The sequence below is a fragment of the Myxocyprinus asiaticus genome, chromosome 26, assembly GCF_019703515.2.
Source record: "Myxocyprinus asiaticus isolate MX2 ecotype Aquarium Trade chromosome 26, UBuf_Myxa_2, whole genome shotgun sequence".
Classification (NCBI taxonomy): Eukaryota; Metazoa; Chordata; class Actinopteri; order Cypriniformes; family Catostomidae; genus Myxocyprinus; species Myxocyprinus asiaticus.
This window is the reverse complement of record NC_059369.1, coordinates 14990217-15016079: the sequence shown is the minus strand read 5'-3', so window position 1 is coordinate 15016079 and position 25863 is coordinate 14990217. Positions and strand designations below refer to the sequence as shown.

At 41.4% G+C, this 25863-nt stretch overlaps 1 protein-coding gene across 3 annotated transcripts in view; it reads left to right on the top strand.

The window, feature by feature from the left end:
* Window positions 1–25863, top strand: part of LOC127417226 (spectrin beta chain, non-erythrocytic 4-like) — a 140678-nt gene that overhangs the window by 84126 nt on the left and 30689 nt on the right. For all 3 annotated transcript variants that reach the window (XM_051657081.1, XM_051657083.1, XM_051657082.1), the window contains 8 exons: window positions 1669–1893; window positions 2020–2109; window positions 4229–4507; window positions 5064–5194; window positions 13432–13636; window positions 14475–14720; window positions 22371–22505; window positions 23040–23284. In XM_051657081.1, coding sequence (XP_051513041.1) covers window positions 1669–1893; window positions 2020–2109; window positions 4229–4507; window positions 5064–5194; window positions 13432–13636; window positions 14475–14720; window positions 22371–22505; window positions 23040–23284 — 1556 coding nt within the window. The remainder of the gene's footprint in view (window positions 1–1668; window positions 1894–2019; window positions 2110–4228; window positions 4508–5063; window positions 5195–13431; window positions 13637–14474; window positions 14721–22370; window positions 22506–23039; window positions 23285–25863) is intronic.

Here is a 25863-nt window from a genome sequence, read left to right as displayed (position 1 = left end):
AGAATTTCCGCATGCAATGGTAAATGTGACCACTCCTTACTAGTAGAATTGGATCACTTGACACACATGTTAATACCAGGTGTAAACAGGGCCTTAGATCTTTCTCATAAGTTTAAAACTTTGAAAATGTGTGCCTCGAGATGTTCATACATTTTTCCTCCAGATTATGCTTTTGGATCTTTCAGATTACTGATTTCCAATGTGCTTTTAATTTGCTCTTTATTTCTTTCTATTGCCTGGGCTGAAGACTTTGTTTTTCTTTTCTGCTGCTGCATTTACTGGTAATATGAGCTTCATCACTGTCCATCGTATGAGTGTAATTGATGCCACGCCTCTCAGCTGATCTGAGTTCAGTTTGAGATCTGTCCTCACGTCACTCCACCCACATCACCTTCAGGGGTACTGTAGCATCTTCATTTCACTCGCCTTAATTGCCCACGTCTCTCTCTCTCTCTCTCTCTCTCTCTCTCTCTCTCTCTCTCTCTCTCTCTCTCTCTCTCTCTCTCTCTCTCTCTCTCTCTTTCATTCTTTGGAAGAAATCCTTTCTTTGTCACTTTCTTTCTTTTCTTTCCATATTTCTTTCTTTCTCTTTCTTTCTTTCTTTCTTTTGTCTTCCTTAAATCTGTGATGAAAAATATCACAGAATACAAATTCTTCATTTTTCCAAAAGATAACATTGCGTATTTGCATCATAGGTTGAGGTCAATCTGACCTGACCAAATCCTATGAAACATCTGTGTGTGTATGGGTGTGTTTGTGTGGTTTTTATTGTGTAATATTTCCTCTCCTTTTATACATCAGCATATTTCAAATTGTCATTAAAGAAACATTCAGTCATCGGAAACATTTTTAGTAATAAAAAATAGATCTGCTTTAAAATGCTGTTAACTCTCTATGAACCATGTTTTTCCATTTACTGGGTATTCAGATTTAAAGTACACCAGAACAGATTTTTTATTACTGTTATTACTTTTTACTTTATACATCTTTGTAATACAGGAATGATGTAACACATGAAGTCTCATTTAGAATGATGTTACCTAACTGTGCTTTGAGTTAATGAATTGCTACTTCTCATTTTAGAATGAAAGAATAATGACATACTGCTACTCAACATGTCTGTAATAATAGGTCATAAGTTTAGACCCCATTACTTTAATTAGCCATTGATATTTGAGTTTGGATTGGTCATTTACTTTGGTTCAATTCACTATCTTAATTATATAACCTGATTTTATATATAATCTAACCCAAATGGTTTACATCATGTGTATCTATTCGTTTTAATGTGTACCATTGGCAGTGTGAAAAAACTAATTTATACCTCTGCTAATAGAAAAAAAAGTGTAGAACAACTTTGCCATTTAGAGTAAGTTTAACTGCCCTTTTAAGGACAAGTTTTTGACCAAACTAGTTTTCTTCTGTAGTTTGAAAAGCTTATGATGATGTTATAACTCACTTCCCCCTGGTGTCCTTTCTTACCTCTTTCCCTCTAACTGTACTGTCATCTTTCCTCCATTATTTTTAACTGTACTCCACTGTCCTTACGTGTGTATTTCTCTATCCCGCTGTCTCTGACTTTCTTTCCTGTTCCTCTACCAATCTCGGTTCTTTGATGGCCCGCGGCTCACTCCACCTCTTTCTCTCTCTTCCTCCCTGTCATCACAGACGATGGAGTGTCAGATTGAAGAGTGGTATAAAGAGATGGGAGAGCTGCAGGCCCAGGCGACCTCCATCCCTCGGCAAGGGGAGGTCATAGAAAAGGTGTCTGAGAAGCAGGCCTGTGTGGAAACACGAATTGTACGACTGATTGAGCCTCTGAAAGAGAGACGTCGGATCCTGCTGGCCTCTAAAGAAGTGCACCAAGTGGGCCGTGACCTTGAGGATGAAATTGTGAGTTTAATTACCTTATTACAACCGTAAGCCTTAAATATTTCATCTTTCAACTTGTGCTGCGAATTTTATGTTGGCATACAATAACTTACAACAATACCTTGCAACACTTGTGTTTGTCCATAGTTGTGGATACAAGAGCGTCTTCCAGTGGTCACTTCTCAGGAACATGGGACAAGTTTACAAGCCGTACAGCAACTTATGAAGAAGAATCAAGTAAGGCAAAGCCCACAACTCTTTACCCTGCTGAAAAGTCCATGCTATGATTGTCCAAGCTGGTTTATGATGGTTATTGTTGGCCTGGTGCTGATCTTGAGCACAACTTGCTGATTAGAGTGGTCATGTCATGAGGAATCATATAAGAGGTCATTGTACTATCAAAACATACTGTAAGTTTCAGAACTCAAAACTTGCTCTCCAGTCCGAAAAAAGCATTTAATGTTTCCACCCTGCACCCCGCAAAAACGACTCATTTTGAAATCGGCTACATTGTGATGTCACAGTGATTGTCATTTGAATAGCCCCGCCTCCACAATATACGTAATCGTCATGGTAAACTGATAGAGAACACATAAAGTGGTATATATATATATATATATATATATATATATATATATATATATATATAACATACTTTGCTTTTAACCAACGGAAAAAAAGATGTCAAGTAAGGTCCCCAGACTTTATTGTGTTCCAGGTAGTGGAAAAACTGCAACTCTGCATAGCCTATTAAAGGATCCCAATGTTAGGAATGCGTTGCCTATTTAAACAAAGTTTCTGAATGCTTCGATGTGGCATTATATGTTTTTTTTTCTGCACATTTCTCTAAGGATTTTTTTTAGAACTATTTTAAATTTTTTCTCCCCAATTTGGAATGCCCAATTCCCAATGCGCTCTAAGTCCTCATGGTGGTGTAGTGACTCGCCTCAATCCGGGTGGCGGAGGATGAATCTTAGTTGCCTCCGCGTCTGAGACCGTCAACCCATGCATCTTATCACGTGGCTCGTTGAGCACGTTACCACGGAGACATAGCGTGTGTGGAGGCATCACACCATCCACCGCGGCATCCACGCACAACTCACCACGCGCCCCACTGAGAGCAAACCACATTATAGTGAACATGAGGAGGTTACCCCATGTGACTCTACCCTTCCTAGCAACCGGGCCAATTTGGTTGCTTAGGAGACCTGGCTGGAGTCACTCAGCATGCCCTGGGATTCAAACTCGCGAACTCCTGGGGTGTTAGTCAGCGTCTTAACCACTGAGCTACCCAGGCCCCAGTTTTTTTAGAACTATTATGATTCAGACTTTGCAAAGAAACTGCAAAGGCACTGAAAGATGGAGCAGTGCCAACTATATCGACACAATAGTATTTCTGGTAAGTAGCATATTTAATAATGCTGTTATCTCTCTGTGTTTGTTTTATGTGTAAGGAATTGTATAGTCAGCTGTTTTTTATTGCGTAATAAACCATAATCAAGACTCCAACGCAGAACGGACAGAGCGATTCACAATTACTTACCAAAGAAATACATAATTGCTCACAAAATATTGATGTGAGATTAAATGCTTTTATTATGTAAGAAGAAAGAGTAGCACAAAGTGCAGTGAAAGACAATGGTACAGTATATGCTAGTGCCTGCCATCTCTTCTGTCTCCTATTAGCCAGGAAGTCACGTATTTTGGCCCAAATGAATGCATCGGGACACCCGTTATCCTGTATTTAAGCAGCGAAACAGTCTTGGGGAATCCCCTCCCTCGGTTGACACTATTTTCACTGTTCTCAGCTTTATATAGCATTATTTTATCTTATCACCAAATCGGCAAATGCCGACTTTGTGTAGTCTTCTATTGTTATTTCAGTCGGAACAACTGTAGTAGTTTGATTGCGTGCTTCATATAAAAAAAAACAATTCCACATGTGTTGGCAGGGCAAATAATGTTGTTAGCCAGTCATAACAAAGTGGGCGTGTATACTGAAGTTTTATAGGAGACAGCACTTAAAACCGAGCGTTTCAGTAAAAGATCAGTTAATACTATATTATGACTGTTTTTTGTGCAAAAAACTTTCCTAACATTGTAAGTGAACCTCAAGGAAAATAATAAAGTAAAAAAAAATGCATGACATGACCCCTTAAAACAAAGTCTTGCTGATTAAACAAGCCTGGTATGGATACCAGCACATCTGCATACCATGCTAGATACCAGATTATAAAAAACACAAAATATGCAGTTTTTTTTTTCAGCAGGGAATTCATTAGAATCGACAAGAATATCACTGTGCAACTATTCTTTAATCTTCCATTTCTATCCACTCATGGTCATCTGCTCACAGAATCTGCAGAGAGAGCTTCATGGTCATCGTTCACGGGTGGAGGACGTTCTGGAGCGAGCAGGGGTTATCGCGTCCATCCACAGTCCAGAGGCAGACAGCATCAGAGCAGGCATGGAGCAGCTCCATCACCTGTGGGAGGCACTGTGGGCAGAGACAGAGCGGCGACAGCTCACAATGGATGCCATGTACCAGGCGGAGCAGTACTACTTCGACGTAGGAGAAGTGGAGGCCTGGCTCAGCGAGCAGGAACTGCATATGATGAATGAAGAGACAGGAAAGGTAGGGAGAGAATAGTACAGAGCTTATGTGGGGGTGGTAAACACTAGACCACAATGTTCTGTTCATGTTCCTGAAGCCCCTAATGAAACAAAGATCAAATATACATATATTTTCTTTTAATTTTTTTATTTAATTGTGTTTGAAATTTAAATTACTCAAATAGTATAACAAAACAGAAACCAGGAGAAGCTGCTTTGTACTGTACCATCAAAAACGCAAAAAAAAAAAAAAAATGTTGTGTAAAATTTAGAGTAAATATAATGCTAAATAAAAGTTAATTTAAGTTTTAGCACTTTTATGTCACTTACTATTAAATAAAATTGAGTAATATCATAAAGTATGTATCGCATATCGGCCACCCTGCTCTCTATATATCAGCATCGGTCATTAAAAAAACATATCGGTCATTCACTATATGTTATATATATTATTAAAAAAAAATTCTGAATAGAACCTCAGCTATAGTGCTCAATTATAGGCTAACATGATTTGCTACATTTTAATTATTTTAAAAAATTATTTATATATATCTGAGCTGTGTTCTGTCTTTTTTCAGGACGAGGCCAGTACTCTGCAGTTACTGAAGAAACATCTGGCGCTGGAGCAGACCATAGAGGACTATGCTGAGACTATCGGACTGCTTTCTCAGCAGTGCAGACAGCTGCTGGAGCTCGGACATCCAGACTGGTAAATGTTCAGCAGATCTCACGAGTCACTCTACAGTCAAGGAACTGGTCATCTTAAAGTTATGGTGCAGCAGTTAGCAAACATGCTCCTCGCACGCTCATGTGGTTAACACAGGTTTAAGCCTGTGATGTCTTCCCATACCATTTCCCTTCTCTCTCTCCCCAATAACCTCCTGTCACTCTCTACTGTACATAAATGGGACCGACAAAATCACAAAACACTGCATTATAAATGTAAATACAGCAGAAAATTCCTGTCTTCTCAAATATTAATTACAATGAAACATTTTGTTGTATTCCAGTGATACAAATTTCAAAAGAGAAAAACAGATTTCAAGCAATGTTTTTTTTTTTTTTTTTGGTTTGTTTTTTTGTCGTTAACAATTTTTATTGATTCCAAAATTAAAATTAACACAGACAACATATGAAAACACGGAATCAACTTTTATCAATATATGACCCCCCCCTTCCTCCCATCACCCAACATACATCCCAGTGGTCAGACATTAAATAACAACAGACACACATATAAAGAAGCAGTTCAAAGAAAATACTCTATGACATAAAAAGACAAAGAAATTATCCAAACAAAAAAAGAAAAAAAGATTCCACATATTAATTACAGAAATTACCCAATTGTCCCTCTCCATTGCTCCTCCCCGTCAACCCCCCAGGAAGGCCAAATAAGTGCCCCACTTCCTGCCATACTCACCCAAACTGCCCTACCCAGTCTATGAGATAACTCCTCAAAAGCCACCACTCTGCCCAACTCGGTGCACCACTCATGAAATGAGGGTGCACCGGGCGACTTCCATCCCCTAAGTATCACCTGCCTGCCGATCATCACGCAGGTAAGGACCCAGTTCCCTATCTGTCACTCACTCGACGTTGTGTCGATGTAGTGACGCTATGGGTCACCCTTGGGAGCCCCAAACACTTCTGATCTTTGAGAAAAGGCCAGTGGGAATTGGCGAGTGGAATTTACATGCCACTCCCCCGAACATACGGGTATAAAAGGAGCTGGCTTGCAACCACTCATTCAGATTTTTTCTTCGGAGCCGAGCAGTTGTGTTTCAGAGAGCTGAATTCCTTCACCAATCCATTCACTTGAAAGCTGTTGGATTTACGGCGCATTACAGCGGTTTCTCCCCCTCTTGCACCGGTAGTGTGCAGAGAACGCCCCTGGGCGCTTCAGCAGCTAAAAGAGTATATTTTCCTACTAAAAGAGTGGCACAGACAGAGCGTCTTTTTAAAGATGCCTTTCCGTCTGTGTATAATTCATGGTTGCGGTCGCTATCTCTGCTTCTGGCGGCCAAGATCGCTGTTTCACGTGCTTGGGCACTGTCTACGTGGAAACATCTTTCGTGGATGGGTCATTTCCTCATTGTGAGAACATGACCATGGCAACGTTGCGGTCGCAGCTTTCCTTCGTCAGAGGGAAAGCCACCCCAGTGGCTCCCCGCCTCGGTCCTCCTACCTATGGGTATGAGGCCGTGGCAGTTAGCACTGGGGGCGATTTGGGGACCTAAATGGGAGCTTCTCCGCCAGGAAACCCCCAACGGACCTCCCATTCCCAGTACACTCGTGTGCCCCAGTCGAGTTCTGGGATGAGACCGCCGGCTCGTCTCAGGGTGAGTTTGCGATCTCATTCGGGGGGGATGAGCTCTCGATCGAAGCATCGGAGAGCGGGCTCGTCCAGTCTGACGCCGAGGACTCGACTGGGCTCCCACCCTCGGGTGCGGTCGCCCAGTCGCAGGCTGACGCGGAGCTGGCGGCCATGCTTGCCCGGGCGGCTGCGAGCGTCGGGCTGGAGTGGAACCCTCCACTCCCCCCTGAACCCTTGCGGCTTGATGATTAGTTCCTGGGCTCAGAGTGCCGCTCACGGCCACTCCCCGCCCCAGTTCCTTTCTTCCGGAGGTGCATGATGAGCTCACGAGATCGTGGCGGGCACCTTTCACTACCCGGAACCAATTTATGGGCTCCTCCGCTTTCACTAACCACGACGGTGGGGCTGCCGGGGGTACTCTGCGATTCCCCAGGTGGATAAGTCAGTTGCGGTGCACTTGTGCCCGCAAAACGGCGCCACCTCGCGGAACCGTCCAAGACTCCCGTCCAGAGCCTGTAGGCTTACGTCGTCACTGGTGACTAAGGCCTATGGTGCCGCTGGACAGGCCGCCTCTGCCCTGCATGCCATGGCTCTCCTGCAAGTGCACCAAGCCAAGGCGCTGAGAGAACTGCACGAGGGTAGTTCTGACCCGGGATTGATGCAGGAGCTGCGCTCGGCAACCGATCTCGCCCTCCGGGCGATGAAGGTCACGGCGCAGTCTCTCGGGCAGGCGATGTCCACCCTGGTGGTCCAGGAATGCCACCTTTGGCTCATTGCCTACACCATCCATGGCCTATTCAGTGACACCATCGAGGACTTTGCCCAGCAGTTCTCAACGGTTAAGAAGCAGATGGAGGCTATCCAGCACATCCTGCTGTGGCGCGGATCAAGATCCCGCACCCCATCTGCTCGTTGCCAAGGGTGTCCCCCTGCGGCAGCAACACTGGCTCCGCTGCAGCCCACCCCAGGAGGCTGGCCCTGGCATGGAGCCACCCGCAGGAAGCAGACCCATCTCACGGCCTGCCACTAAGAACCCGAGGAAGGCTTCGAAGCGCCCCTGAGATGGGTGACCCAGGGAGACGGAGACCTGCTACAGACCTGGAGCTGGTAAACAGACCACTCCATCCCCCAGTGGTGGGCCGGGAGGAGAATCCTTGTTTTCCTTGTTTTCTTTCCCGTCTATGGAAGGACGTGATAGATCCTGTCCCTCCTGCCGAGATGAAGAAGGGGTTTTACAGCCCCTACTTAATCATACCAAAGAAAGGCGGTGGGTTGCGGCCAATCTTGGAGCTGTGAGTACTGAACCGGGCCTTGTAAAGACTCCCATTCAAGATGCTGATGCAAAAATGCATTTTAGCGAGCGTCCGGCATCAAGATTGGTTCGCGGCGGTAGACCTGAAGGAAGCGTACGTCCACGTCTTGTCTTGTTTTACCTCGACACAGGCCCTTCCTGCGGTTTGCTTTCGAGGACTGGGTGTACCAGTACAAGGTCCTCCCCTTCAGTCTGTCCCTGTCACCTCGTGCATTCACGAAAGTCGCAGAGGCAGCCCTTGCCCTGCTAAAGGAAGTGGGCATCCGCATCCTCAACTATCTCAACGATTGGCTGATTCTAGCTCACTCTCGGGATTTGTTGTGTGCGCACAGGGACTTGGTGCTCAGCCACCTCAGCCGGCTGGGGCTTCAGGACAACTGGGAAAAGAGCAAGCTCTCCCCGGTTCAGAGCATCTCTTTTCTCAGGATGGAGTTAGACTCAGTCTCTATGATGGCGCACCTCACGAGCGAGCATGCGCAGTCGGTGCTGAACTGTCTGAAGGCGTTCAGGTGGAGAATGGTTGTCCCACTGAGACAATTTCAGAGGCTCCTAGGGCATATGGCATCCTCGGTGGCGGTCACGCCGCTCGGGTTGATGCATATGAGACCACTTCAGCACTGGCTTCAGACTCGAGTCCCGAGATGGGCATGGCGCCGCGGGGCACATCGACACAATGTCGAGTGAGTGACAGATAGGGAATGTCCTGGTTACTTTCGTAACCTCCGTTCCCTGATGGAGGGAACAAGACTTTGTGTCCCTCCTGCCACAACACTGAACTACCTGCTGAAATGGCCGGGACCTTGTCTCGGCTCCTCAGCACAAAACCTGAATGAGTGAGTATGAGTATGACCAGGGGAGTGGCATGCAAATTCCACTCGCCAATTCCCATTGGCCTTTTCTCAAAGATCAGAGTTGTTTGGGGCTCCCAAGGGTGACCCCTAGTGTCACTACATCGACACAACGTCTCGTTCCCTCCATCAGGGAACGGAGGTTACAAAAGTAACCAGAATGCTTTTTATATGTTTATTTATTATATTAATACCCACCCCATCACCCAAAATACAAAGTCTGGGGCAGAATAAAATCTGAGTGCCCAAGACCTCACAGACAAAACTCTGAACCCCCGACCAAAACTGCTGAATCACAACACAGGACCAAAAAACATGGGATATGTCGCCAAAGATGTTAAAACCCTGTCCCCTAGTCTCTGAATTAGCCAGGAATAGTATGCTGAAGCTTCATGACCTTTTCTAAAAGCAGCAAACACCATCTCAAGAGTGTCTGCCACTTTAGGGGGCTGCGTACTACACCCAAAGGTGGTACAGAGTAGATGGCGCAGCTGTAAGTACCTGAAGAATTGAGATCTGGGAATCCCAAACCACTGTATAATATTTTCAAAGGATCCCGATGCTCCATTTTCATACAGGTCACCCAGCGTAGTAACACCCTTCCCAATCCATTCTGTCCAGCAGAAAGGGGACTTGTTAATGCACAATTTGGGTTTAACCAAATACTTGCGGCAACGTTCAGATAAATGTCTGAACTGAACACACGAGAAACTTTTGTCCACACTAAACGCATGTGCGAGATAACGGGATGTGTCTTTACTTCTCTGGGAAACTTGGTAGAAAGACTTTGCAATGGCAAGATAGGGGCAAGGACCTCCTGTTCAATAAAGAGCCAGGGAGGAGATCTCTCAGGTGGAAGCGACCAATGCGCCAAATGTCTGAGACCAAAAGCATAATAGTAAAACAACGTCTTGGGGAGACCAACCCACCTTTGTCATTTGGCCTGTGTAACTTGTTAAAATGCATCCGAGTTAAAGGATTTAACTATACTATCAAATTGTTTAAAATAAAAGAGGGGAACTTCAATGAGGAGAGACTGTAGTAGGTAGTTGAATTTTGGAATACAATTCATTGTAATAACATTAACCTTCTCAATCATAGATAAACGTAATGAAGCCCACCTTCTCACATCCCTCGAAAACATTTTTTATTAAGGGGTCAAAATTAACTCTAACTAAATCACACAAATCTGCTGGGAATAAAATGCCCAAATACTTAATGCCCTGTTTGGGCCACTGGAAGGCACCCGGCTGGAAAGCCGTTACTAGGCAGTACGCTGTCAGAGAAAAAGCTTTGGATTTAGACCAATTGACTCTGTATCCTTAGAACTTAGAAAAGGAATTAATAATTCTGTGGAGGCAAGGCATAGATCTAGTAGGGTTGGAGACGAATAATAAAATATAATCTGCGTAAAGCAAAAGCTTATGCGCCATACCTCCCACCACCACCCCTGGAAAATTGTCCTCCTGTCTTGGTTCCAGGTGCTAATTGTTCCAGGGCAAGACAGAACAATAATGGGGAAAGAGGGCAACCCTGCCGGGTGCCCCTACCCAGAGTAAAATAATCTGAAATTAATCCATTTGTTTGTACCGCCGCTACCGGGTGTCTATAAAGTAACTTAATCCATCCAATAAAAGTATTCCCAAAACTGTATATTTCCAAAATCTTAAAAAGATAATCTCATTCTACCATACCAAATGCCTTTTTGGTGTCAAGTGAGATGGCAGCGACCGGAGTCTGATCATTCGCCACTGACCACATGATATTGATGAAACGCCTAATGTTATCAGAAGAGATATGGCCCCGAATAAACCCCACCTAATCTATATGTATAAGAGAGGTCATAACTTTATTCAATAGATTAGACAAAATTTTTGACAGTATTTTTACATCTAGCTGGATCAGGGAAATTGGATGGTAACTCTTACACTCGCTTGGATCTTTGTCCTTTTCAACAATCAGACTGATCTGGGCTTGTGTCATGGTTGGCGGAAGCTTTGCATTCTTTAATGATTCCATATAAACTTCTAACAAAAGTGGAGCCAGTTCTGTAGCATAGGATCTAAAAAATTCAGCAGCAAAGCTGTCCGGCCCTGGAGACTTGCCTGTAGGCAAGGCCTTAATTACCTCGCCAAGCTCCTCCAAGGTTTTCTCAGAATCAAGAGAATTTGTTTTGCTCAGTCGTCAGTTAAGGGAGTTCTAATGGTTCCACAAAGTTTCTAACATCTTCATCGGTGGAATGTGGAACTATAAAGATCAAGATAGAATTATTTAAAAGCATTATTAATATCAATGGCTGAGGTAAATATTTCACCACCAGCAGATTTCACTGAGGGAATGGTAGAAAAAGATTTTCTCTGCTTTATATATCTAGCCAAAAGCTTCCTTGCTTTGTACCCCGACTCAAAGTATGACTGTCTTGCCCTGAATAGCCAAAACTCCACCTTCTGCGACAAAATAGTATTATATCTGTATTTCAATCAGGTCAATTCTCTGAGGCCATCAGACGACATTCAGCACTTCAGCTCTGCCTCGGCACTTTTAATATTCCCTTCCAACTCCACGAGTTCTCGTGCTTTGGATTTTTTGATGATTTTTTGACCCCCCTGCTCTTAATTGAGCCAGCACTAAAGAAAACATTTCCACCCCATATCTTCCCAAAATTTCAGCTTCCTGCGGGGAAATATGCGTTTCTTGAAGAAACACTATATCATATTTCTTACGTTTAAGAAAAGAAATAACTTTCCTTCTTTTTATGGGGTGCCCCAACCCATTCATATTCCAATGGAGAGAGACAATCCATTCCTATTAACATTTGACATTTTGACTTATGAGAAAAAATTGATTGTGTGTTAAATATAAAAATTATAATGACCACATTCCCCATTAGTGCAACAATCAAACCCCGAACTTCCCCCCGAACCAAACAAACAGAAAAACGTGCACATTAACCCCACACATGACAGTGCCAACCGGCGTCATTCCCTCTAAACTCAAACAGTCCATGCACCACTACGAGAGTCCCCGTGACAACTTTGCTGTCGGATTGCTCAAGTCCGATGCTTCTGTACAAATTTTGTGAGACAGAATTACACAACAGAAATAATCTATAAAACAAACTCCAGCCCATAAGCGGAATAAACACACACACAAAAAAAAAACATGTAGATTCATCCACTTAACTGTCTCGAAGGTGTGTTCCTCCAGAAAACAAGCTCCAGCCTGTAGCGGAACCAGCACAAAAAAAATAAAAAAACGGGCCGTTCAGTTCTTCAGGCAGTCAAACTCACTCAGTGCCCTGCAAGAAATATTTCACAAAACCAACTCCAGCTGCTAGGCAGAACCAGCACAAAGAAATGAAAAAGGCGCCCAACTTCCTCGGACAGTCGAGTGTATGTTTAACGAGACAGGTCCACTAGACAGCAACATGAAAATCACCAAAAGGCTTACTCACTCCAATGTTTTTATGAAAGACAGTGCTTGCTGTGGGCATGTAAATACTTTGCGGCCATCCTTAGTATCTATTCTCAGTTTGGCCAGGAACATCAGAGCAAAAGCGATCTTCCATTGATGTAAGAGTTTCTTGCATTCCTTGAATCGATCACGTTTCTCTCTTGTTGAGTTTGCAAAGTCTGGGAACAAGAAAATGCTGTGATTCTTCCAAGAAAGCTTTCCTTTGCCCCTCGCCTCGCGTAACACAAGATCTTTATCGGATGATCTCAGAAATTTGCCCAGAATTGTTCGGGGCATGTCTCCCTCAGCGGATCTCCGAGCCAGGACCCTGTGAGCTCACTCGATTTCCAGCATGTGGCCTGTTATGTCGAGCAGACTCTGGAAGAGCTTGTCGAGGAACCTTTCCATGTCTCTGCCTTCCTCATGCTCAGGAATTCCAACAATTCAGACATTATTTCGTCTACTACGGTTCTCCAAATCCTCCAGTTTTTCCAAAACTCGTTCCAAGTCTATCTTGGTCGCTAGCGGATTAGTAGCTAATTCCTTCTCTGATGACTCCAGATAATCGATCCATCTCTCGACATCCGACAATCTTGTAACCAATTCAGAGATTTTCGTTTCCATCACAGTAATCGATCGACATATTACAGCAAGACACTCTAAGTCAGCAACAACTTTCGTCAGCATTACAGACATGTTGGACGGTTGCCACTGGATTTCTCCCACCGCACCATCCAAACTGAGTCCCTGGTCTGCAGGCCTGTCTGGGGTATCAGCTTGAGCACGTAAGTGTCTTTTAATATCTCCAGAGCCCGAGGATTTTGACTTCTTTGCCATGTTGACTTCAAAGAACAGATATGTAGCAGGATGTGTCGAATCTCACCGGTTTATGACATAAAAATAATTAAAAACTAGCAAAGTGCACAGAGCTCGCTGTTTACACATCTGCTCCTCGCTTGGCGTCCTCAAGCAATGTTTTTTATTCTTATGTGATCTGCGTGTGTGTGTGTGTTTCTCAGCGAGCAGATCAGTAAGCGTCAGTCTCAGATCGACAGGCTGTACGTGTCTCTGAAGGATCTGGTGGAGGAGAGGAAGTCTCGACTGGAGCAGCAGTACTGGCTTTATCAGCTCAACAGGGAGGTGGATGAACTGGAGCAGTGGATAGCAGAGAAAGAGGTCATCGCCAGCTCCACTGAACTCGGACAGGACTTTGAGCATGTTACGGTCAGTGTTCCATTAGACTTCATAAACACACATGCTAACCACAAATGTACAAAGAGCTCCTAATAACAAAAGAGAAAGCTATTTATGAGCAACTCTGCAATTAGTCCTGGCCACACCCATTCCATTCACTTACTGCCCAAAGCAGTTTGCACACAAAAATGCCATGAGCCTTCTGAAAATGGCAAGTTCCAATCTGATTGGCTGGGTACAGACAAAGTCCCTTTCAAGGCAAGTCAGTTCACTCAGCAGCCATCTTTTTAATGCTCCCGAACAGGCTAAGCAGCTATTTAAATGTAAGTGGCATAAAAGTACGGCTCCTATGAACTTGAATGGGGAAAGACTGAAATCTCAACCAAAAACAGTTGGTCAAGATTATGACAAAAAAAACATATTTCAAATCAGCAGTAAAATCTGACAACAATGGTATCATAAATTGTGCTTCTTCAGGTCAGATCACAGCTCAGAAAAAATGCTATTTGTTTTAGGCTGGTTCAGCTAACATGCATGTGGTTATTCGAGCTGACCTAAAGGTGATTTCTGTACTGTATCTAAAAGGTGATTGGCTCTTTTACTTGATAGGACTTCCTTTTCTTCATCCATTGGCCGTTGGTCATTCCACTTTCTCCCATTCATTTAAATAGAAGTGGTCCGTCTCTGGTACTGAGCTGCTACAGTTAGAATAGCGCTTCAGAGGAAGATCTAGTTGCTGAATTTGACAACAGAGTGCCAGAGTTTTGTTTGAGGCACTTAGTCGCAAGTAAACAACATATCCTTGAGTTCTGAATTCTAATGTTTCGTAACTATCTCCTATCATGCCAAAACATTATATGCTCATCAGATTCTGCAGGAGAAATTTACTGAGTTTGCGACAGAGACGGGCAGCCTGGGGCAAGAGAGGGTCACAGCTGTCAACCAGATGGTTGATGAGCTCATAGATTATGGCCACGCGGATGCTGCCACCATCGCTGAGTGGAAGGATGGAGTGAATGATGCCTGGGCTGATCTGCTGGAGCTGATGGAGACACGGGGACAAATGCTCGCTGCCTCACACCAGCTACACAAGTTCTTCTCAGACTGCCGAGAGGTATGAAGAAGGCCTAAATGTGACATGTAACTCACAGGTGAAGCAATTCAGAACATCTGCTCAATTAAACTGTCTAAAAATGTTCTTGGGTGTTTAATAAGTGGTGCTTGCTAAGATAAGCATCACTATTACTATTGCTTATACTTAGAATTAAACTTAGGCACTTAACTACTCCAGCACCATTTGTGCTACAGGTACAAACGACACCTCAAATCACGAGGCTTGTTGAGGTGTGGTATGCTTGTTTTTTTCTAAGTAATCAGGCTTACAATTTTCGGTGGACAATAAAACAGATGGAAAAATTCCCAAAGACTTGCATTAAAGCAGTGACCCGAGCCATTTCAAGGAACAAGAACATCATAGAGACTTGTCGTTGGGCTCTTTGGACTTGGGCCTGTAACCACCTTGCATGCAGCCACCCAGAACACCTTAGCAATCGCATAACATCATGTTAACAACCAGTTAGAAGACCTTAGCAGTCCTAGTTTTAAGAGTTTTACTAAGATATTCCAGGACAGTACATTTAAGTATTGTATTGTGATATTTGATGAGTTCTGCTTGTCCTTACACTGCAGGTGTTTTGGGCACGTGCATAAGCCTAGCTATTGAGATACCCTTGAGCAAAGCTCAAAAAGAGCTGAAGTTGAAGTAAAGGGAGCAGATTAACAGCAGAAGAAAATCTAGAACATGGCAGTAGGTCGGTCAGGCACGGTAGCTGCTCTTTTAATTTATACACTAATTTTGAAGTTTGTACAACCAGTAAATATCAATTTACTCCAACAGTCTCACAATAACAGATATCTGAGTACGATTTACAACAATGATGAACAAGTCGTTCACAGGATTCATTGGCATAAACAAACAAACAAGATTCATAGCTTCTCTCGGTACGGAGAGCACGCTCTGGCCGTCACCTTGTTATTACACCAGAATGACCGAAGAAGAAAAATGGCAAAAACAACGTGTAAATGACAAAATGGTGATGCTGTGATAATAAATCTGTTTGCTTCTGTCGGGGGATATCAAAACTAGGTAGCAAACTCACCTTGTGAGCTCTCCCCGAGCTCCATGGGGGATCTGGAGGCTGCTCAGCGGCGTTTTGTTGCCGGCCTGATGCAGTTCGCGGGTATCATTCCAGGCAGGCATCTACAGCAGAGCTTGCCGAGGGGAGAGCCATCCTCACTGCTAGAGTCCCCGCCTCTGAGCACACTGGAGGATCTGACAGCCGACCAGGAATGTCGATCAACTAACCTGGTGATTCAGACTGGCGGTCATCCACCGATGGACTTGCAGACGGCAGAACTATCATTAACAGGGAGTCCTGCTGCGACAACGACAATATTTTCAACTGTTCCAATGAGTCCATACAATATTCAACCAAGTGACAAAGACTGTAAGAATACATTGTACAAACATATGTATAATAAAAACAAGCGTGGGGTAGTAAACAGAGCAATCCAAAAGAACTGGAGGTGTAAAGTCTTTCAAACAGTAAAAATTATAGAATTATTTGGGATCCGAAAGCAAAACCAAATGGTATATTATGTGGACACCTAACTATACAAAGTTTAAAATCAAAAAGTGATCAGATAAATCATATACTAATCATATATATATATATAAAGATAAATCATATACTATTAGAGTCTAATTTAGATTTCCTCTGTTTATCAGAAACTTGTCTTCATGATAACTCTCCATCCGCTGCTTTAAAAGTTCCGGGTTATGATATTTACAGGAGGGGTCGAACTGAAACGAAAGGAGGTGGAGTTAAGATTTATGTGAGAGACACTAACTGTTGTAATGAGATTCAATGGCAAAATCCTAATGATCTAGAATGTATAGGCTTAAACATGATTTTATTGCCTCAGATGTCGTTCACACTTATAGTCATTTATCGACCACCTTCTTCAAACATTAGCTTCTATGATGAACTCAAGAATATATTATGTCAATGTGATTTTAAGAAAGAATTCATTGTTATGGGTGACTTTAACTTAAACTGAGAAGACAAGTCTTCAAGGAAAAAGCTTAAGCAAATTACTGATGGTTTTACTCTGGCTCAAATGGTTAAAGGCCCAACATGAATAACAAACAGCACCAGAACCCAGATTGACCTAATATTTAGTAATAGACCTGAAAGAATTACAAAGTCACATAATATGATAACTGGGCTGTCAGATCATAATATTGTGCTCATATCAAGAAAATTAACTCGCAAGCGATTTACTACACATGCTGATAATAAAGAATTCTTTGGCATCCAGAAAAATAAGCTAGAGGACTTTAAAGTAGCCATAAAAACATAAACTGGGAAGATTTACTATCCAAAAATGATTTAGAAATAGTAAGTCAAACCTTTACAGAGAAATGACAACTTACAATCAGTGAATTTTCAAACAAGATGGAAGAACAATGAAATGGAAGAACAAGAAACAGTCCCTCCCCTGGGTGAACGATAATATCAAAAAAATTAATGAAGGATCAGGACAACGTTTTAAAAATAGCAAAAAATATCAAAGAAGTCCCATGATAGGAATACATTTGTAATGTTAAGAAACAAGGTAATAAGAGTACTAAGAAAAGCAAAGGCGGACTTCTTCATCACAATCATTGAAAAATCTCATGGTAATTCAAAAAATATATATAGAGTCAGTTTAAAAAACTGACTGGTCAAAACAATATTATAACAAAGCCAGTTGAATTAAAGATTAGTAACACAATCTTACAAAGTCCGACTGTCCGACTTGAGTCCCTCAATCATTATTTTGTTGAGTCAGTGGCTACTATAGCCCAAAATTTCACTGTATAACAAAGTAATGCTTGTATTGTCAATACTAGTGAGACAGCGCAAGTACTAAGACCAGTAACTGAGACAGAGGTTGCAAAAGTAGTTGTATCTCTCAAGTCTTCAAGGGCCAAGGATGTCTATGGCATGGACACATTCATGCTGAAAGAGATCAACTCCTCAATATTTAATTCATTACTGCACATTATTAATATCTCATTGGGTCAAGGGAGATTCCCTAATTCATGGAAGCCTGCAGTTGTGGTTCCTATATTTAAAGGCGGTGACCCTCTTCTGACCTCCAATTACAGGCCCCATTGTATCAAAGGCATTTGAAAAACTGATTGTCAAACAAATCGCTGATCATCTTAACAATAGCTCCTTTCCATTACATCCAATGCAATTTGGATTTAGGGCAAATCACTCAACAGAAACTGCTATATGCAACTTTATAGAAAAGGTTAGGGCATGAATGGACAACGGCGGGGTAGTGGGGGCTGTATTCCTTGATTTAAAGAAAGCATTTGACACTTAATCATAACATTCTTTTGTATAAACTACTCAATTTTAATTTATCTACAGAGTTTTTAAACCTTATCATATCATATCTCTCCTCCCACTCCTAATTTGTCAGAATTGATAATTATAGATCTAACCCACTATGTTTGTCAACTGGTGTCCCACAGGGTTCTATACTGGACCCAGTCCTGTTCAGCGTGTACATTAATGACTTGCCTTCTGTGTACGAACAATGTAACATCTTAATGTATGCTGATGATACAGTTATTTTGGTAAAACTGCAGAAAAGGTTGCAAACAAGTTAACAGCTGTTATGGTAAAGGTTACATCCTGGCTTAACCAATGTTGTCTCCAATTGAATGTGTCAAAACAGTTTGTATGTTCTTCTCCTAAGGATACAGCACTGATGTAGAGCAAGATATTCTCATTTCAGGAGAGAGACTACAAGTTGTTTCAGAATACAAATATCTATGAGTACATTTAGATTCCAAAACCCACATAAAAATGATCAGTAATCATGTAAAACTTAGTTTGGCAAATTTCAGGTATATTAGAAACTCTTTATCAAGTGAGGCAGCAAAGATATACTTTCACTCTGATTCTTTCCCACAACACCTATTGTCCAATAAGCTGGTCTAATGCACATGCTATAGTCTTAAAACCACTAGAATCATTGTACAAACAAGCACTTAAAATTCTAGATAAGAAACCTATTCATTTTCATCACTGTCACATTTTAAATAAGTATAATCTGCTTAGCTGGGAAAATCACATCAAGTACAAAAATGTTTGTTTAGTTTATAAGATTATGCATGGTGTAGCTCCTCCTCCTCTGGCTGGCTTTATCAAGTTTAAATCTACAGTAAACAGAGCAACTAGAGGTGCAGTTAGGGGGGACTGCACAATCCCACATAGGAAAACTTCATTTAGTCAGGCTGTTTTTTCCTTCAGAGCATCACATCAGTAGAATTCAATACCACAATTAATTAGAGAATCCCCATCTTATTATTCATTCAAGTACAATTTCAAGAAATGGGTCCTTGATAATCAACAATGTCGACAGTGATGTAGTCTCCTTTCATCTATAACGAGACTATATTCATACTATATTTTTATAATTTAAGTATATTATATATGTGGTATTTAACTGTATATGCTTTTTATCTGTTTTGTATATGCTTTTTTCGTTTGGAGGCCTAATAACATCAGGCAAAAGGACTGACGATGAAAATTAGCCTTTTGGCTAACTCAGTACATTTAAATATTTTTGAATGTTGATTAATGTACATTGTTCCTTTTAAAATAATAATAATAAAAAAAATTTTTTAAAAAAGCGCTGTGTGTTTGTATGTTTGCATCTGTACAGGATAGATAACAGTTGTGCGCAGATGGTGCCGTTTTTTGGCATAGATTCAGAATATGATGCATTGTATGTGTGCACACGTGTGTGATTGCTTGTATTTTTCATGCTAAACAATAAGGGTGGGAATCAGAATGGATCTTGGATATGATCTCTTTTTCCCGAAAATTATGAATGTGAAAAACAGAACTAAAAATGTTAATTTTTGCCATTAGAATATTGATGTATATTATTAAAGGTGCCGTAAGTGATTTTTTAATGGAAAAGTATGCAAAAAAAATTCCTACTCTAGGGTGACCAATTGTGGTTGTCCAAAAAGAGGACACTGTGGAGGGGAGTGGGAATTTAATGCATTGTATTTAATATATTTAACAAATTACATTTATTGTAACATGTATATATTAGAAAATTTTTTTAAAAAAATTTACATTTGAAATGTGTAAATCTTAAAAAAGAAAAAAAGAATGTAGACGCTTGTTTCACCCCTTACATGGCCTGATCTGTGTTGTGTTTTTGTATTTTCTGAATTTTTGAGCATTGAAGTACCAGCTTTACAGGTCAAGTACAGAGGTTGCACTACAAATATCAGAGGAAGGGGCTGTAAAATTTTAATCATGGTCTGTTTTATCCATCCTATTAGTTTACGTTTCCCTGATAAATAGTATATTTCAAATTCAACATTTTTTTTGCAACTTATTTTATTTATGATTCTGGTTGAGAGCGCAGAGCACGTCTGGTAACATTTTGCCTACACACATACAGTGCGTGCTGCGCGCACAGAAAACAAGCGGGCGAGCAAGAGAGAGAGAGAGAGTTTTTTTTTTTTTTTTTTTAAAGACTGCACACAGGGTGCTTCTCAAACAGAAGGCTGCAGCCTAGTAAGGCTATGTCCCTCCTAGACCAGTCCTTCTGAGGATGTAGGCTAGACACCTCCTCAGCACTCAATGCTAGAATGAGACAGTCTAGTAAGTGTGCATGGCGAACCACAAGCTCAGAACCATGTGATATTTTACTTTGTTTAGAAAAGCCATATACTTCAGAAATCGAGAAATATATCCTTAATCCTTTAATTATTTTAGCAAAATGTTATATTCACAAAGTTAGAGGCACTCAAAAAACCTTTATATAATTCATTTTCCAACACAGATCTTAGAATTTATATTTAAACCCTTTCAAATATGAAGGAAAAAAAAAAAAAACAGAACCCTAGACTTGTAAAAACTATAAAACTTTTAAAGCTTTTCAAATTCATGTAATTGCCCTTTTATTTATTTATTTATTTTATGCTTTGTATCTTCTAATTTGTTGTATTGTCTAAACTACTTGGATTTTTTAGTTTTCTACATATTGTCTTGGTGCAAATGTGAATAAAAACATGGAGAGAAAGAAAAATAAATTAAGCAGCGTCATAAAGGTTTCCGCCTCCACGGTCACGCAACTCGTTTTCCACCATTTTTTTAAATAATTTGGGACATGTGCAAAGGATTGTGGGTGATTGAAGGCCACAAAGGATACACCTGATGCATCATCCAAAATATGGCAAAGAAGGCTGTGAAACGAGGCTGCCTTCCAAGTGTCCTCACAATTGAGATGGCCTTCGACGGTGCTTGATGACGTGGCAGCCGAGATATCCAGCCTAATGAGGCTGCAGCCAAGCACCCTTAGTCTGCCGCTCTCTATCAAAATAATCACATAAGGGCACATGAACACGAAACCTGGTGCGGAGTATCGAATACGCAGAATGTATGAGAGTCCCTACATGTCAATATGAAGAAAGCCAAATCCCGGACATTTATAGCCAGTTCTGAAAACCCGGCCAGACACTTTTTTCAGGTCCAAAAAAGAGGACATGTCCGGGAAAAAGAGGCCGTATGGTCAACCTATAATACTTCCTTAAAGATATTAATGTCCTTAAGTGTCCTGAGATATCTCACCAGTCTCTGTGACAGCTGTAGACTTTGTAAACAGCAAACAAAAATGTGCCTGTGGACATTGAGGCTTTTCACCTGTCAATCATTTTGCCCGTTCTCATAGTGTTGTATTTGAAGAAGATCATTGAGGCTATGAATCATAATGTTTTTTTGTTTTTTGGGGGGATTTTTCCCCTTTTTCACCCAATTTGAAATGCCCAATTCCCAGTGCGCTTTTTAAGTCCATGTGGTCATGTAGTGATTCACCTCAATCTGGGTGGCGGAGGATGAATCCCAGTTGCCTCTGCGTCTGAGACCATCAACCCACGCATCTTATCAAGTGGCTTGTTGAGCGTGTTGCCACGGAGACATCACGCCATCCACCACGGCATCCGTGCTCAACTCACCACGCGCCCCACCGAAAACGAACCACATTATAGCGACCACGAGGAGGTTACCCCATGTGACTCTACCCTCCCTAGCAACCAGGCCAATTTGGTTGCTTAGGAGACCTGGCTGGAGTCATTCAGCACGCCCTGGGATTCAAACTAGCGAACTAGTGAACTCCAGGGGTGATAGCCAGGGTCTTTTACCACTGAGCTACCCAGGCCCCTATTGTGCCACTGTTGAATTTGACAGCCACAGGAAAAAATAATGCTGCTCTTTTGCTTGGGTTTGGTCTTAAAATTATCTTTGGAGGGCTTGGTTTTGGAATTAGGGGGTGTGTCTAATTCAACAGCTCAGTCACGTGAAAGCTTCAGAATGCTAAAATCACTTACAGCACCTTTAAGAGGTACAATATTACAATACTTTTAAATATCGATTTCCCTCACCTATAATAAACAGATTTTGTATTCTCAATATGTTGATCGTTTTGATGCAAGTTAGACAAGAATGCATACCTTTAGTAGTGTGTACAAGTGTGTGTGTGTGTGTGTATTTGTGAATGCAGATCTTTTGTTTTTAATGCTTTATAGAGGTTGAGAAGACAACAAAGCTCCCAAGTTTTTGCATGTTTAGAATAACACTAGTGTGTGTGTTTGTGTGTGTGTGTGTGTGTGTGTGTTTTTCAGGTGCTAGCACAGATTGAGGTTAAGCAGCAGAAGTTATCTGAGGTTCAAGCCTGTCAAGGAGGCACATCAAACACCAGCACTCTACAGAGACTCATGCAGACTTTTGAACATGATATTCAGCTACTTGTTGCACAGGTGAATTTATGCAGCACATCTGTGTGTTGATTGAAACATGTCAATACATACTTCCTTTAGCTCAACTGAGTGTAGCAATGCAAAAGGTCACAAAATTGTATGCAGGGTCCAAAATTAAAATTCACCAAGCACCAAATGCAAATAGAAATTGGATTCAGAATTGCTAATTGGAGTTACTTACCAGCTGGCTGATAACTTTATTAGGAACTGCAACATAATGCATGTTTTAAATCAAATCTTAAGAATGTTAATCTGAAAACTCACTGATGTTATTGAAGCGCACAATTCATATCAAAGACCAAATAAAAACATGTCACGACTTGCATGTCTTCTCAAAACCTTTTTCTCAGTGCACAATTTACCACCTGATGATCTTGGTGTCTATTCAGTGTGGTGAAACACTGTATATGGAACAAAATCATGTGTCTTATAATGCAAATGTAATGTGTTATACTGTAAAATGCTAACTAGTTTCATGATGTGCCAGTTGTGGTGAAAAGTTAATATTGGACCTCTCTTGTGTATTTTCCTCAGGTAAGAGGGTTAGAGGAGAGTGCGGCCCAGCTCAGAACAGTTTATGCTGGGGAGAAAGCAGAAGCCATTGCCATGCAGGAACAGGAAGTGATGCAGGCATGGAAGGAGCTACTTATATCCTGTGAGGATTGCCGAATGCAGATCACCACAGCAACTGACAAGCTGCGTTTCTTTGGCATGGTGCGTGATCAGCTGATGTGGATGGACAGCATCATCTGTCAGATAGGAACTGGGGAGAAACCAAGGTAGGACACATTCTGGGACACTTGTTCTGTCCTTATAGGAAATAATTAAGATGCTTTAACATTATAATGCATGAAGGTAGTTTTGGGTCCGAGTCCACCTTAGTCGAGTCCGAGTCAAGTCCGAGTCTTTAAACAATCGAGTCCACGTTGAGTCTGAGTCCAAAATGGGCCGAGTTGGACTCAATACCGAGTCCATAACAGGCTGAGTCCGAGTCGAGTCCGAATGAATCTGTTCATGAATCTGAATTAATATTGTAACCGCAGGGGCCCTGGGTAGCTCAGTGGCCCGGTTGCTAGGGAGGGTAGAGTCACATGGGGTAACCTCCTCGTGGTCGCTATAATGTGTGGTTCTTGCTCTCGGTAGGGCACGTGGTGAGTTGTGCGTGGATGCTGTGGAGAATAGCGTGAAGCCTCCACACGCGCTAGGTCTCCGTGGTAACACGCTCAACAAGCCACGTGATAAGATGCACGGATTGACGGTCTCAGACGCAGAGGCAACTGAGATTCGTACTCCGCCACCCGGATTTAGGCGAGTCACTACACCACCACGAGGACTTCGAGCGCATTGGGAATTGGACATTCCAAATTGGGGAGAAAAAAAAAATGTGTTAAAAAAAACAAAATTGTAACCGTAAACTCAACATCAATATTTTAAGCTTATTTTAAACTGCACAACTAAGAAAAACAGTTTGTCAGTATAAATGTAACAAAAACACCTCTGTTGCATTTCATATATACATTTTATGATTAGTATCCTGCTGAACAGACTTCAAAGTGGTTTCAGAATGAAAGCATATGCTTTGGGTGTATGAAGACAAAACTGTCCTTCAACACAATTCTTATTGCGTTCTGTTGACATTTCAATTATTTGTTGCTTTTTCCCCTCCACTCAAACATAGACTAAAGAAAGTGAAAGCTGCGTTAGTCATTACAACCAAGGTTATGTTTCAAATTTTAATTTAGTTTTTATTTCTACTTCATTTTCAGTTTGTCAATTCAGTTTAATTTAGTTTTATATAAAATTACCCCTATCTAAAGAAATAATAGTCTATACTGAGATTTTTTTCTGAATCTTTTTTTCTCTGTCTGTCAACTGATTTGGGAAAATACAGTACATACAAATGAGTAAACACAGTAGTAATTAGCACTCACTGAGAAGTTAGTCTCACGATTTGACTGCAAATGCTACATCCAAAAACACTGGAAAAGCCCATTGATAATATTAGGGCCATGTCATCACAGACATGATTTTCTGTTTAATTTGCGGGAAACCGCACAATGCAGGGCAGTTCTGCGTGCTGCTCGTGTACCTAAATCCCTGATATGCATCGCAGTATCTGCATGTGCACGCAGAACTCTGTGTGCATCTCACAGCAGCTGCCACAGAATATTAAAAAAATTATAATAATTGATATTTGCTTGTGGTGGCAGCCGCGTTGGTCTGCAATCAGTCTGAAATCTTTAAATACCAACCAAAGAAAGTTTCATTGAGCTCTTCTTTAACTGCAAAAACATAATAATTTTGAGTCATGCATTTAACAGAATTGTCCTTCAAAAGTGTCAGAGATGTAGGCTAAAAAAAGACGTGCATAAGTTACCCAGTGGTTTACAGTACAAATAAAATAAAAATGTCAAATAAAACATCATAACCAACTTCATCTCGTAACATGAAGCTTCATACACAAACTCTGTCATCGAATAATACAGTTATTTTATAGTCTATAATTAAATTATAATCAAAACATTTCACTGCCCAAAATATCCTAATACTTTGAGCATGGTTGAATGTTGTGAATGCTGGACAAATGCTGTAAAAGAATGTATTTTAAGCAGCTCATCAATGCTTTGAAAATAGTCTATCAATAATAAATAGGTGCTGTTTATCTGTTTAGAGTTGCTGTCTGCTTTAGTAATAACACTTTTTTTCCCCAACTATTTAAAAAGTTACACAGTTAATTCATCAAGCTATTATGGACCAGTTCAAGCTGACAACACTGCGTGGACCACAAGAGACTACAGAAGCCTTCATGTGTAGATACATTACACCTAAAAAGACTTCAGATCCAATATTAATACTATTTTTATTTCGATATGCTGTTTTTAGTAAACTGTGAGAGACATGATGTGGGTGACTTGACTCAATGAAGTTCTTGATTTTCAGTTTTTAATCACGATGAAACCACAATGCGAACACCGTCTTGGCTGTACAAACACCACATGCAATTTGACCAGTTGTCAGGTCCCGTGTCGTGTGAAACTGCCTTGTTTAGTTTCTATTATATTGGATACATACCCATCTTTATGTTTTCGTCGTGCCAGCCACCTCTATAGTCGATGGTATACTGTAGTCTCTGTAGTAACATTCAAGCCTATTGGTTGACTGATGAGTGTGCCTGTGCACGTGCATATGTATGTGTGTATGTTTGCTTAAACACAGTGAAACAACTCTGGCTATGTCTATGACTTCAGGGGCTAATACAGCTGCATGCAGACAGAGATGTGTTCATTAATTTCTGTTTTGTTATTTATTTGTAATTTTTTTCATTGCATCTCAAATGTCATGGACTCGGCTGGACTCT